The sequence below is a fragment of the Aquarana catesbeiana genome, linkage group LG04 (assembly GCF_042186555.1).
Source record: "Aquarana catesbeiana isolate 2022-GZ linkage group LG04, ASM4218655v1, whole genome shotgun sequence".
In the NCBI taxonomy this organism is placed as follows: Eukaryota; Metazoa; Chordata; class Amphibia; order Anura; family Ranidae; genus Aquarana; species Aquarana catesbeiana.
The window spans coordinates 667,513,839-667,528,089 of record NC_133327.1 but is presented as its reverse complement, the minus strand read 5'-3'; the positions used below and the strand labels follow the sequence as shown (position 1 = coordinate 667,528,089).

Sequence of the window (14,251 nt, the reverse complement as noted above, 5' to 3'; positions counted from 1 at the left end):
CACCAAGCAGCTTGGTGAGAGGGTGACAACAGTTGGTTTGGTTATTCGCAAATGGAAGAAACACAAAATAACTCAATCTCCCTCGGTCTGGGGCTCCATGCAAGATCTCACCTGGTGGAGATTCAGTGATCATGAGAACGGTGAGGAATCAGCCCAGAACTACACGGGAGAATCTTGTCAATGATCTCAAGGCAGCTGGGACCATAGTCACCATGAAAACAATTGGTAACACACTACGCTGTGAAGGACTGAAATCCTGCAGTGCCTGCAAGGTCCCACTGCTCAAGAAAGCACATGTACAGGCCCATCTGAAGTTTGCTAATGAACATCTGAATGACTCAGAAGAGAACTGGGTGAAAGTGTTGTCAGATGAGACCAAAATTTAGCTCTTTGGCATCAAATCAACTCACCGTGTTTGGATGAGAATGAATGCTGCCTATGATCTAGAGCTGCACGATTTTTGGCTAAAATAAGAATCACAATTGTTTTGCTTAGAATAAAGATCACGATTCTCGTGGTGTAACATCATCTTTCACATTATACAAAAAAAAAATTGGGCTAATTTTACTGTTTCGTTTTTTTTTTTTTTTAATACATTAAAGTGTATTTTTTAAAAGAAAATTGCGTTTGAAAGACCGCTGCACAAATATGGTGTGACATAAAATATTGCAACAACCACCATTTTATTCTCTAGGGTCTCTGCTAAAAAAAATATATATATCCTGTTTGGGTTTTCCAAGTAATTTTCTAGCAAAAAATAATGATTTTTACTTGTAAGCAACAAATGTCAGAAAAGGTTTGGTCTTTAAATGGTTAAACTTCCTTCATTTACACCTGGAGTTCTTTCCTTTGATGAAAGCATAAAAAAGATACTTTGTTTCTACTTATTCACCTGTTGTGATAAAACTTGGCAGGCTTCCTGGATTTTTTTATTTTTTTCAAGCTATGAGAACTTTCTGCACTTGTTAGAAAGAATCGTGAAATGCTGTTTTTAAGATCAGGAAGGGAAAAAGATCGCAATTTTGATTCTTAACAATTAATCGCGCATCTCTGATCCCAAAAACACCATTCCCACCATCAAACATGGAGGTGAAAACATTATGCTTTGGGGGTGTTTTTCTGTTAAGCGGACAGGACAACTTCACTGCATCAAGGGGACAATGGACGGGGCCATGTACCGTCAAATCTTGGGTGAGACCCTCATTCCCTCAGCCAGGGCATTGAAAATGGGTCATGGATGGGTATTCCAGCATGACAATGACCCAAAACACATGGCCAGGGCAACATAGGAGTGGCTCAAGAAGAAGCACATTAAAGTCCTGGAGTGGCCTAGCCGGTCTCTAGACCTTAATCTCAGAAAATATGTGGAGGGAGCTGAAGGTTCGAGTTACCAAACGTTGGCCTCGAAACCTTACTGACTTGGAGAGGATCTGCACAGAGAAGTGGGACAAAATGCCTCCCTAATACGCTCCTGTACATTTTCTGAGCATTGAGCAACAGCACATTGCACAGATGTGAACTGGCACAATACAATACAATGGAAATCTGATTGTTGAATTATTGAAGTGCTTCAATAATTGCGCTTTAAATTGCTTAGGTGGGAATTGGGGCTCAGACGTCTGTGATGAACACATCCAATTATTGCACAGGCACCAGAATTTACATAATTGCATTGAATCTAAACCAGTATCCTAATTCGGGAGGCAGATACAGATCCAGCAGGTGGTGCTAGGTCCATCCACTGATCATGCATGATCTCCTTAATATATTAGGGCCCCTTCATCTCAAAAATCAGCTTTCCAGTTAAAACTAAAAACCTGTAATGAATAAGTTAAATACACTTACCCTAACTCTGACTTCTACCTGCATCTCCTAGGCAAGGGCCTCATAATCTTGCCTCTGATGAGATCTTGGAGAATGCTGAATATTCAAAAATCTCAAGAGAACACGATGATGGAGCATGTTCTCGGGAGATTTCAGGTGCTTGGCATTCTCTGGGATCTCTCTCTATGCAGCACGACATCACCTGCAGTTTTATGGAAGTTATGGAAAAAATATGTATATTTACTCTTTTTTTTTTTTCCCCAGGAGGGGACCCGATGTATTAAAACAGTTTTGTTTTCCAAAAAGCATTCTTTTCCCCAGGGGACAAGGTACTGTATTTGTAGTACTTTGCTCTATCTTCCTATGTGCTGTAAAAATGTAGCTACAGTGGGTATAGAAAAGAATTGCCCCCCCTTAAAATAATCACATTTTGGTGCCTTTCAGCCTGACATTAAGACAGACACAGTTTTTGTTTTATCCAGCTGTATTTACTAGTGAAACTTATAACATCCAAGTGAAAGATATAACACCAACATATCAGGATTTTTTTTTTTAAACTGAATCACTGAGTTGGAGAAAAGGATCACCACCTTATGTCAGTATTTTGTTGAACCACCTTTTGCTTTAATGCCAGCCTTTAGTCTGTTGGGATGTCTCTGCTACCTTTGCACATTTAGACTTTGCAATATTTGCCCACTCTTCTTTGCAGAACGGCTCAAGTTCAGGTAAATTTGATGGTGACCGTTTGTGGACTGCAATCTTCAAGTCATTCCACAGATTTTCAATGGGGTTTAAATCTGGGCTCTGACTAGGCCATGCAAGGACATTCAGTTTTTTCTACTTACACCACTGTGTGGTCATTGTTGCTGTGTGCTTTTGGTCATTGTCACGTTGGAAGGTAAACATTCTTCCAATTGACAACTTTCTGGCAGGGAGCAGCAGATTTTGCCCCCTACATTTTCCTTCGATCCTGACAAGTGCTCCAGCCCCTGCTGCAGAGAAACACCCCCATAACAGGATATTACCACCCCCATGCTTTACTGTAGGAATGGTGTTATTTGGATGATGAGCTGTATTGGATTTCAACCAGACATATCGTTTGGTGTTGAGGCCAAACAATTACAATTTTAGTCCCATCTGACAATAACACCTTTTTACATGTGGTCTCAGAATCTTCAAAGTGCGTTTTGGCAAAGCTCAGCGATGACTTCATGTGGCTTTTCTTGAGGAATGGCTTTTTTCTTGCAACCCTGCCATACAAGCCACATTTGTGGAGAATTTGTGATAGAACAGTCTGGGCTCTGACTAGGCCATGCAAGGACATTCACCCCTTTTCTCTCCATCAACCACTGTGTGGTCATTTTTGCTGTGTGCTTTGGGTTATTGTCATGTTGGAAGGTAAACCTTCTTCCCATTGACAACTTCCTGGCAGAGGGCAGCAGATTTTCCTCAAGAATTTGATGGTATTTTGCCCCATCCATTTTTTTCTTCTATCCTGACAAGTGCTCCAGTCCCTGCTGCAGAGAAACACCCCCATACCAGGATATGATCACCTCCATGCTTTACTGTAGGAATGGTTTTATTTGAATGGTGGGCTGTATTGGATTTCCGCGAGACATGGTCAGATGAGACTAAAATGTAATTATTTGGCCTCAACACCAAACGATATGTCTGGCTGAAATCTATTCAAATAACACCATTCCTACAGTAAAGCATGAAGGTGCTAATATCCGGTTATGGGGGTGTTTCTCTGCAGAGGAACTGGAGCACTTGTCGGGATAGAAGGAAAAATGGATGGGGCAAAATACCATCAGTTTCTTGAGGAAATCCTGCTTCCCTCTGCCAGAAAGTTGTCAATGGGAAGAAGTTTATTTATAAGAAACCACCCGAGAAGACTCATATGTTGCCAACATCCCAATTTGAACAATATTATAAAGTACCCCCCCAAGGAATACTAAGCCCTTTTCAGGCAACTAATCAACGATTGATAACAAGATTTAAATTTATTATTATAAAATATAGGTGCATATAGCACCAAAAAAGGATTTTACATATGTTCAATGGGAAGAAGGTTTACCTTCCAACATAAAGAAAAAAACAGAGCAACAAGGTGGGACTTTATATGAGGCGCAAGGTACGTAGAGCTAAGCGCCTCCATTCCATCCCCGATAATGGAACAAGAAAGAAGGAAGGTGGGACTTTGTATGAGGCATGCACCCCAGGAGATAACACCATAACAATGAATATGGCAGGTACCTAAAATAGTAGAACTAAAAACGTTGCATAAAAGCATTACATAACATCAATTGGCATTCAATGGTTTAATTGTATATAAAATATGACAGTAATAATAACATAATATAATAGCATAGTTAATTCATAATATAAACATTATAAAAAAACAAATTCATTAAGGCATGTCTCCATAATAAATAACTATAACCCTGATGATTGGTAAAATCCAATTGATATATAAAGTAATAATGCAATTATAAAAATATAAGGGGGCAACTACTGACTCATAATCCCATAATATAATAACCTAATTAGTTCATACTGTAAACATTATAGGTGACCAAATTAATTGAAGCACGTCTCCATGATAAATAGCTGGGGTTAGCTATTTATCATGGAGACGTGCTTCAGTTAATTTGGTCATCTATAATGTTTACAGTATGAATTAATTATGTTGTTATATTATGGGATTATGAGCCAATAGTTGCCCCCTTATCTTTTTAATTGCATTATTACTTTATATATCAATTGGATTTTACCAATCAACCAGGGTTATAGTTATTTATTATGGAGACATGCCTTAATGAATTTGTTTTTTTATAATGTTTATATTATGAATTAACTATGTTATTATATTATGTTATTATTACTGTCATATTTTATATACAATTAAACCATCGAATGCCAGTTGATGTTATGTAATGCTTTTATGCAACGTTTTTAGTTCTACTATTTTAGGTAACTGCCATATTCATTATTATCGTGTTATCTCCTGGGGTGCATGCCTCATACAAAGTCCCACCTTCCTTCTTTCTTGTTCAATTCCCTTCCAACATGACAATGACCCAAAGCACACAGCAAAAATGACCACACAGTGGTTGAAGGAGAAAAAGGTGAATGTCCTTGCATGGCCTAGTCAGAGCCCAGACTTAAACCCCATTGAAAATCTGTGGAATGACTTGAAGACTGCAGTCTGCAAACGCTCGCCATGAAATTTAACTGAACTTGAGCAGTTCTGCACAGAAGAGCGGGCAAATATTGCAAAGTCTAGATGTGCAAAGTTAGTAGAGACAAATCCCAACAGACTAAAGGCTGGAATTTAAAGCAAAATGTGGTCCAACAAAATACTGTCATAAAGTGGTGATCCTTTTTCCAACTCTGTGTTTCTGTTTTTTATTTATTTTTATTTTTTTTCTGACATGTTGGTATTATATCTTTCACTTGGATGTTAAAATTTGCACTAGTAAATAGAGCTAGATAAAACAAAAACTGTGTTTATCTTCATTTCAGGCTGGAAAGCAACAAAGTATGATTATTTTAAAGGAAGGGTGACTCTTTTCAATACCCACTGTATGTGGTCAGACAAGACACACTCCACGGCAGTCCAACAATACAGCTATCAAGGAGTCAGCTGCATTGATAGCCAGCACCCTCTCCCTCTGCATTCCTCTGGCTGGCACTTATTTCAGGAAAATGCTTGGTGGGGGCGGAGTGTAGAGATGAGCACTGGGTATCAGGTCGGGTGTCTCCTAGCTGCCTGTGTTGTAGGATGGCCGTGGGAGGCATCTTGTCCAACCACTTATCTTTCTTTCCACAGCACGTAAGAAGAAGGGACAATGTACTAAATGTACTTTGTCCTCATGGAAGGGGGGGGGGGGGACAGTACAGTGTCCTAAAATTAGGAAATGAGACTTCTTTTTTAACCATTTGAGGTCTGGGCCATAGCCGAATGATGGCCACAGCGCGGACCTTAATTTCCGGGAGGCCGTCATGGGTCGTCCTCCCCTGTGCAGGCGCACCGCGCGCACCCTGCAGGGCGCGCTGTGATCACCGAGTCACGGAGACTCGAATGATCACGGATCCGAGTAAGGGGCTGATCCCGGCCCCTTACCATGTGATCAGCTGTCAGCCAATGACAGCTGATCACATGATGATGTAAACAAAAGCTCGGTAATCGGTTTATTTTTCTCCTCACGCTGACAGCGTGAGAAGAAAAAACAGCCGATCACCGGCTTATGTTAAAGGGACATCGGTCCTGAAGAGGAAGGAGGCACATATGCCTCATCTGAGCCTGCCAGTGCCATCTGTCATTGCCACCTGCCAGTGCCCAGCAGTGCCACCTATGAATGCCCACAAGTGCCACCTATCAATGCCCACCAGTGGTGCCAATCAGTGCCACCTAGCAGTGCTGCCATCAGTGCAAGCAATATGTGCCCATTATTGCCACCCATCAGTGCCCATCACTGCCACCTATCGGTGCCCATCAGTGCCGCCTCATCAGCGTGCATAAATGAAGGGGAAAAATTACCTGTTTGCAAAATTTTATAACAAAATATAAAAAATATATAAAAATTTTTTTTTTTAATTTTTTTAACAAAAAATAAAAACCGCAGAGGTGATGAAATACCACCAAAAGAAAGCTCTACTTGTGGGAGAAAAAAAGATAAAAATTTCATTTGAGTACAGTGTTGTATGACCGCGCAATTGTCATTCAAAATGCGACAGCGCTAAAAGCTGAAAATTGGTCTGGACAGGAGGGGGGTTTAAGTGCCCAGTAAGCAAGTGGTTAATCAGTCTGCAAGGTCCACTTTAATGGGAGCCTTTCTGTAACCCATCAATCCATTTCCTTTTTATTTTGTTTCTTCCTGTCCTTGTTTGTTTGCATTGTGGGCGTTGCGTTTTTTTCTTTTTTTTCTTTAGAAAACTTTGATTGCAGATTGACATGACTTGTGTAGGGTTTACCGCAGCATTACAGGGAGTAAGAATATTCCTTGAGAGCTTGCTTGGACCAGTTTAATAAATGGAAGCGTATTTTGTATAAATTGGGCATCAGAGTGATCCATGGTAATTGTAGCACTTTAAAAACAAACGTTTCCTCGTGTCAGACCAGGAGACCTGATATTTCCTTTCATTTCCTCTTTTGTTAGTGTATCGCTCTCTTTATTTACATGAAAGCTGCATGCTGCTGCCATTTAATGTACAGAAAATCTCCGCTCAGCTGTATGTTTTCTGCGGTTGTACGGACAAGTTTCCCCACTGCTAAGCGTTCTTAAAAGTCAATAAAGCTGCATAATCAATGTCCTGCTTTACCTTTCCTTATACATTGTTATGCGTTGTTGTTGTTGCAGTTATTATTGTTATTAGCGCTGTACACAAATTGCTTGAAATGTTTTGCGTTGCATGTTCCCAGAATAAATAGTATATTGCTGGGCCATAAAGTGGAAATTTATATAAAATCGTGAGAACTGCGCTTAGTCCTCAAACTAATATTGACCACAGCCACACACAAACAACACCAAATACAAATGTGTGACAAATTCTGATTATAAATATTGTTGCGCTGTGTCTTTAAAACGTGATTCTGACCCTTTATATCAGGGGTCCCAAACTAGCAGCCCTCCAGCTGTTGCAAAACTACAAGTCCCATCATGCCTCTGCCTGTGGGAGTCATGCTTGTAACTGTCAGCGTTGCAATGCCTCATGGGACTTGCAGTTTTGCAAAAGCTGGAGGGCCGCCAGTTTGAGACCTGTGCTTTAAATAAATAACAAGAAAGCTTTGCCAATGTCCAATTTATATAGAAAAAGGGTTGAGAAAGTAGGACCTACTTTCTCAAACAGCAGACTTTGTGGGCACAACATGGGGCAGTTGGTGTAAAAAAATATATACAATCCTTTATACAAATAATGTTTAAAAAAGCACACACATAGTAAATTCATTACAACACCCTCTACTAATTAGTAGGTCAAAGAGATACCCAATCACAGACATGGAGGTATGGATCCAATAATATTAGGCGTATGGAAGTCCTTCATGAAAAAAAGAGACATGTGGGTAGATATCAGGAATCGGGTCCACAGCTCCTCCATGCGTTTATGTCAACGTGTTTCACAAAATTTATATTTGCTTCCTCAGGACAGATTGGGTGGGGGCTGGAGGGCTGCCAGTTTGTGACCCCTACTTTAAATACATAACAAGAAAGGAGGACCCTCACCTTGCCCACGTCCAATTCATATAGAGAAAATGGTTGAGAAAGTAGGACCTACTTTCTCAAAAAACAGCGGACTTTGTGGGCACAACATGAAGTAATTAGTGTAAAAAAATGCACAATCTTTATTACAAATAATGTTTAAAAAAGCACACACATAGTAAAATCATTTCAACACTCTCTACTAATCAGTAGGTCAAAGAGATACCCAACCACAGACATGGAGGTATGGATCCAATAATAACAGGCGCATGGAAGTCATCACTGAAAAAAGACATGTGGGTAGATATCAGGAATCGGGTCCACAACTCCTCCATGCGTGTATGTCAACACGTTAAGCAAAATTTATATTTGCTTCCTCAGGACAGATTGGGTGGGTGCTGATTGACATTGAAAAAGATTATGGGCGAGAACAAATCCTGGGGGCGGACATAGGGGCCTCCAGAGAGAGACCAACGGACACTGGAGTGTGGTGTCCAATTCTCCCAGTACTGGGCTGGCCGAGACCCATCTCTCCAGTAGCCAAAGTACCAAAACTCTCTATCAAAAAGAAGATACTGATTCAAAGGGAGGCTAGTAGGGGGTGTACCAGGTACCAAAGGATGTACAGCTCAAAATTAAAGATGTGTAGATACAAAGGGACACCAGATAAAAGGCCCAAAGATTGGTATCTATAAGGCACATTCAACAAAAGCTGCTGTATAGCCTTATCAAGCTTACAGAAAACCACCCCTCCAGCAATGTTTTCTACTCAAAGGTTTGCAAATTAGATTTGCAGGTCACCAGCTAGAGGATGGGGTACGATCAACTATGGGTGGCAAAGCACTGTCAGAAGATCTCCGGGATAAAGTTATGGACAGGCACAAGTCAGGAGATGGATACAAAGGCTTTATCAATGGCTAGAAGCACAGTGAAGTCTATTATTAGTAAATGGAAGCTATTTGGTACAATACAGACCCATCCTGGATCAGGACGTCGCTCCAAATTGGATGAAAGAGCCAGGAGGGATCTGGTCAGAGAAGCTACCAAGAGGCCTACAGCAACTCTGAAGCAGTTGCAGGAATTTATGACAGAGTGGTCATTGTGTACATGTGACAACAATATCACAAATTCTCCACAAATGTGGCTTGTATGGCAGGGTTGTAAGAAAAAAGCCGCTCCTCAAGAAAAGCCACATGAAGTCATCACTGAGCTTTCCCAAAACGCACCTTGAAGATTCTGAGACCACATGTAAGAAGGTGTTATTGTCAGATGGGACTAAAATTTAATTATTTGGCCTCAACACCAAACGATATGTCTGGCTGAAATCCAATACAGCTCATCATCCAAATAACACCATTCCTACAGTAAAGCATGGGGGTGGTAATATCCTGTTATGGGGATGTTTCTCTGCAGCAGGGACTGGAGCACTTGTCAGGATAGAAGGAAAATGTAGGGGGCAAAATATCAACTTCTTGAGCAAAATCTACTGCTCCCTGCCAGAAAGTTGTCAATGGGAAGAAGGATTACCTTCCAACGTGATAATGACCCAAAGCACACAGCAACAATGACCACACAGTGGTGTAAGGAGAAAAAAGTGAATGTCCTTGCATGGCCTAGTCAGAGCCCAGACTTAAACCCCATTGAAAATCTGTGGAATGACTTGAAGACTGCAGTCCACAAAACAGTCACCATCAAATTTAACTGAACTTGAGCAGTTCTGCAAAGAAAAGCGGGCAAATATTGCAAAGTCTAGATGTGGAAAGTTAGTAGAGACAAATCCCATGAGACTAAAGGCTGGGATTAAAGCAAATGGTGGATTCATGAAAATACTGACATAAGGTGATCCTTTTTCCAACTTAGTGATTCTGTTTTTGAATTTTAAATTATTTTTTTTTCTGACGTGTTGGTGTTATATCTTTCACTTGGATGTTAGAAGCTGGGTAAAACAAAAATGGTGCCTGTCTTCATTTCAGGCTGCAAAGTAACAAAATGTGATTATTTTAAAGGCGGATGATTCTTTTCTATACCCATTGTACATCTGGCAAGAGAACAAACGGCCGCCCATAATGTAAAAATCTATGCTATTTAACCACTTCCCTACCCGCCTATAGTCAAATGACGTCCACAGATGGGATCTCCCATCCTGGGTGGACGTCATATGACGGACTGGGATTCCCAGCCGTCTAGGGGGGCGCGCGCGCCCGCCGCGTTGCACGGGTCCCAGTGCGTGTGCCCGGCGGCCGCGATGTCCGCCGGGGCACCCGCGATTGCCCGTTAACGGGGCCGGACCGTGGATCTGTGTGTGTAAACACACAGATCCACGTCCTGTCAGCTCAGAGGAGAGCGATCTGTGTTCCCAGAACAGCGGAACGCTAATCGGTCTCCTCCCCTTGTACGTCCCCGCCCCCTACAGTTAGAAGCATTCCCTAGGAAACACATTTAACCCCTCCCCGCCCCCTAGTGGTTAACCCCTTCACTGCCTGTCACATTTACACAGTAATCAATGCAATTTTATAGCACTGATCGCTGTATAAATGTGAATGGTCCCAAAAATGTGTCAAAAGTGTCCGATGTGTCCGCCATAATGTCGCAGTCACGAAAAAAAATCGCGATCGCCACTATTATTAGTAAAAAAAAATAAATAATTTTTTTAAAAAAATGCCATAAATCTATCCCGTATTTTATAGACGCTATAACTTTTGCGCAAACCAATCAATATACGCTTATTGCGATTTTTTTTTTTTTTTTTTTTTTTACCAAAAATATGTAGAAGAATACGTATCGGCCGAAACTGAGGAAAAAATTTGTTTTTTTGGGATATTTATTATAGCAAAAAGTAAAAAATATTGTGTTTTTTTCAAAATTGTCGCTCTTTTTTTGTTTATAGCGCAAAAAACCGCAGAGGTGATCAAATACCACCAAAAGAAAGCTCTATTTGTGGGGAAAAAAAAGGCGTCAATTTTGTTTGGGTGCAACGTCGCACGACCACGCAATTGTCGTTTAAAGTGCGACAGCGCTGAAAACTAAAAATTGGTCTGGGAAGGAAGGGGGTGAAAAGGCCCGGTATTGAACCAGTTAATGAAGTCAAATATATATACATCTACTGACAAAAATAGCCGTACATCATGCACAAAATATCTCTCCAGCACCGCCGTTGATTTGGTGGGCCTGATGGTGTAAGCACAAGCCCCACCGGACACGTTTCATCCAGTGAGAGGTTCTCAAGCCAACCCCCATTCTATTGGATGAAACGCGTAAAGATGGAACCTGTGCTGAGGTCATCAGGCCCACCAAGTCAGCGCCGGTGCTGGAGAGATTTTTTTTGTGCCTGATTTACTGCTATGTTTGTGAGTAGATGTACATATGTACGTTACGTTATTTATTTAAAGGCATAGAGTCATGTATTAAAGACACAGCACAACAATATTTATAATTGGCGTAAAGTTGAAATGTCTTTTTGTGGCAAACATTCTAGTCTCTACATTCTATTATGATCAATATAGATTCATTACATGTATTTTTATTTTTTTTTAAAGCTGTGGAAAGTGGATGTGAGGACCTTGTGAGGCTCCTGCTGAAATTTAAAGCAAAGGTGAATGGACCACATTCGTGTTCCGGATGGAACCCTCTACACCAAGCTTCACTCATGGTAAGCTGCCATCTGTGTTGAAGTGTCATTTAAAGGTGAACCCCAATCCCCCCCTAATAAAATAAATGGTGACTTGCTGTGTTTGTTTCTATAAATGATTTTTTATTTGCAATGTGCATTTGAACTCGCTAGGGAATTTGACTACTCAGCCACGGTTCCCAATCCCTGCATGCATGTCACAGTTCTCTCTCCTTTTTGAAGTGTCTAATTACGGTCTGTGCTGACCCAGCTCCTACTTTCCTTCCTTTGTTTCTCTTCATAACCTTTTATGTAGATGCCAGGGAATGAGGGAATACTATAGAGCAGGGGTTTCCAAATGTTTCAAACAAAGGGCCAGTTTTTATGGGGGCTGGATTGTGGACAGTGGGGGTAGAAAATGTCACAGGCCTAGCATCAGTGAGAATAAACATGACCCCAGGGTTGGTGGTCAGTAGGAGAAGGAATAGTGCCCCATTGTTCGTGTCAGTGAAGGTAAAAGTGCCCCGTCATTAATACTAGTGGAAGGAATAATGCCCCATTGTTGGTGTCAGTGGGAGGAATAGTGCCCCATTGTATGTGTCAGTGGAAGGAACAGTGCCCCATCATTGATACTAGTGGGAGAAACAATGCTCCATTGTTGGTGTCAGTGGAAGGAATAATGCCCCACTGTTGATACTAGTGGGAGGAATACTGCGCCATATCATTGGGAGGAATTGTGCCCCTGGGGCTGGATAAAGGCTAGCAGAGGGCTACAGTTTGGAAACCATTGCTATAGAGCAGGGATATGCAATTAGTGGACCTCCAGCTGTTGCAGAACTACAAGTCCCATGATGCATAGCAAGACTCTGACAGCCACAAGCCTGACACCCAGAGGCAGAGGCATGATGGGACTTGTAGTTTTGCAACAGCTGGAGGTCCACTAATTGCATATCCTTGCTATAGAGTGTCACTGAGTGAGCTAGGGCTGCCGACATCACATCCAAGATGGCGGCACCCAACAGCAGTCTCCAGGCTTTGGGATGTCCATGTAAGGGAGGTTTTTACAGATAAATAACATGCGTATATTAAAGTGGTTCTACAGTCAGAAGGTTTTTTTTTTTTTTATCTAAATGCATTCTATGCATTAAGATAAAAAACCTTCCGTGTGCAGCAGCCCTCCTCAGACCCCCTAATACTTACCTGAGCCCCATCTTGATCCAGCGATGTTGCATGAGAGGCTCGGCTGTCTGGGGCTCTCCCTCCTGATTTGCTGAGTCACAGCAGTGGGCACCATTGTCTCCCGTTACTGTCAGTCAAAGTCAGCGAGCCAATGAGGAGGGAGAGGGGGCAAGCTGCGGCTCCATGTATAAATGGTCACACAGAGCCTCGGCTCGGGTGCCCCCATAGCAAGCTGCTTGCTGCAGAGGCACTCGGCAGGAGGGAGGGGCCAGGAATGCCGACGAGGGACCCAAGAAGAGGAGAATCTGGGCTGCTCTGTGCAAAACCATTTCACAGAACAGGTAAGTATAACGTGTTTGTTATTTTTAAACGAAAAAAAACAATGATACTTTAGCATCACATTAAAGTGTTACTAAACCCAGGGCCCTCTAAATAAAGAAATCTTGTGAGCTACCACTCGAAAAAATGATACTATATGGACAGCTGCTGGCATTGATCACATCCCATAAATTCGTGTAAAACCAGTGTATACAGTTGTGCTCATAAGTTTACATACCCTGGCAGAATTTATGATTTCTTGGCTATTTTTCAGAGAATATGAATGATAACACAAATGTTTGGCTGAAGCCATTTATTATCAATCAACTGCGTTTACTCTTTTTTAAAAAAATTTTTATATAATCTTTATTTGAGGTGTCATACAGAACAAAAAAAGGGAGGGGCTGAAATAAACAAAGAAGAAGTAATAAAACATAGAGAAATAACTAAATTGGTCATTCTCTTTCGCATTTTACAAAAGACTATATCGTTAACCAGTAAGCATTATAGATTCTATCTTAGACTAGTAAACCAATAAGGGTCCTCCTTAGTCCTGGATAATCGATCCCTGTGGACAAAGGAAGTGGCAGGAGGGCCCTGTTAGTATCAAACAGTATCTCAATCGGGACAGAAGCCACTACATATTGTTAAACTTGTGATGCCGATGACTGGAAATAATAAGGTTCCAACTTATTGTTCGCTCAATTTGGACTCTTTGTTTGCTGTGTTCAAACCTGTTCACATCTGCTTCGACTTCCGGCTAGGTTCTGCCACCAAGGGGCCATCACCCCAAAGGATTCCGGCTCGTCAGAGCTAATTGCTTAAATTTGGGGTCAGCCAATGCTAACAAGGCCATGTCCAAGGTGGGTGAGACTGGGAACATCCCGGAAATGTAGACCTTCCAAGGTGCCCAAGTGGAGTCAAATCTTTTCTGGGTACCCCTGCAGGTGGCCAGCCACCCCACCGCTTCCATAGTCTCCCCCACCTCCCCAACCCATTCCACCTCGCTTGGTTTGCGTGGACTTTTCCAATAAATTGGGATTAGGCGTCTAGCCACATTGAGAAGGTAGGGGAGAGCACTATGTTTATAGCGTGATAGAGGCATGGGGGGGATGTGAAG

The 14,251-nt window shown here is 41.7% G+C and overlaps 1 protein-coding gene across 2 annotated transcripts in view; it reads left to right on the top strand.

The window, feature by feature from the left end:
- Positions 1–14,251, top strand: part of ASB3 (ankyrin repeat and SOCS box containing 3) — a 248,972-nt gene that overhangs the window by 63,867 nt on the left and 170,854 nt on the right. For both annotated transcript variants that reach the window (XM_073628560.1, XM_073628559.1), the window contains exon 4: positions 11,564–11,676. In XM_073628560.1, the coding sequence (XP_073484661.1) occupies positions 11,564–11,676 (113 nt within the window). The remainder of the gene's footprint in view (positions 1–11,563; positions 11,677–14,251) is intronic.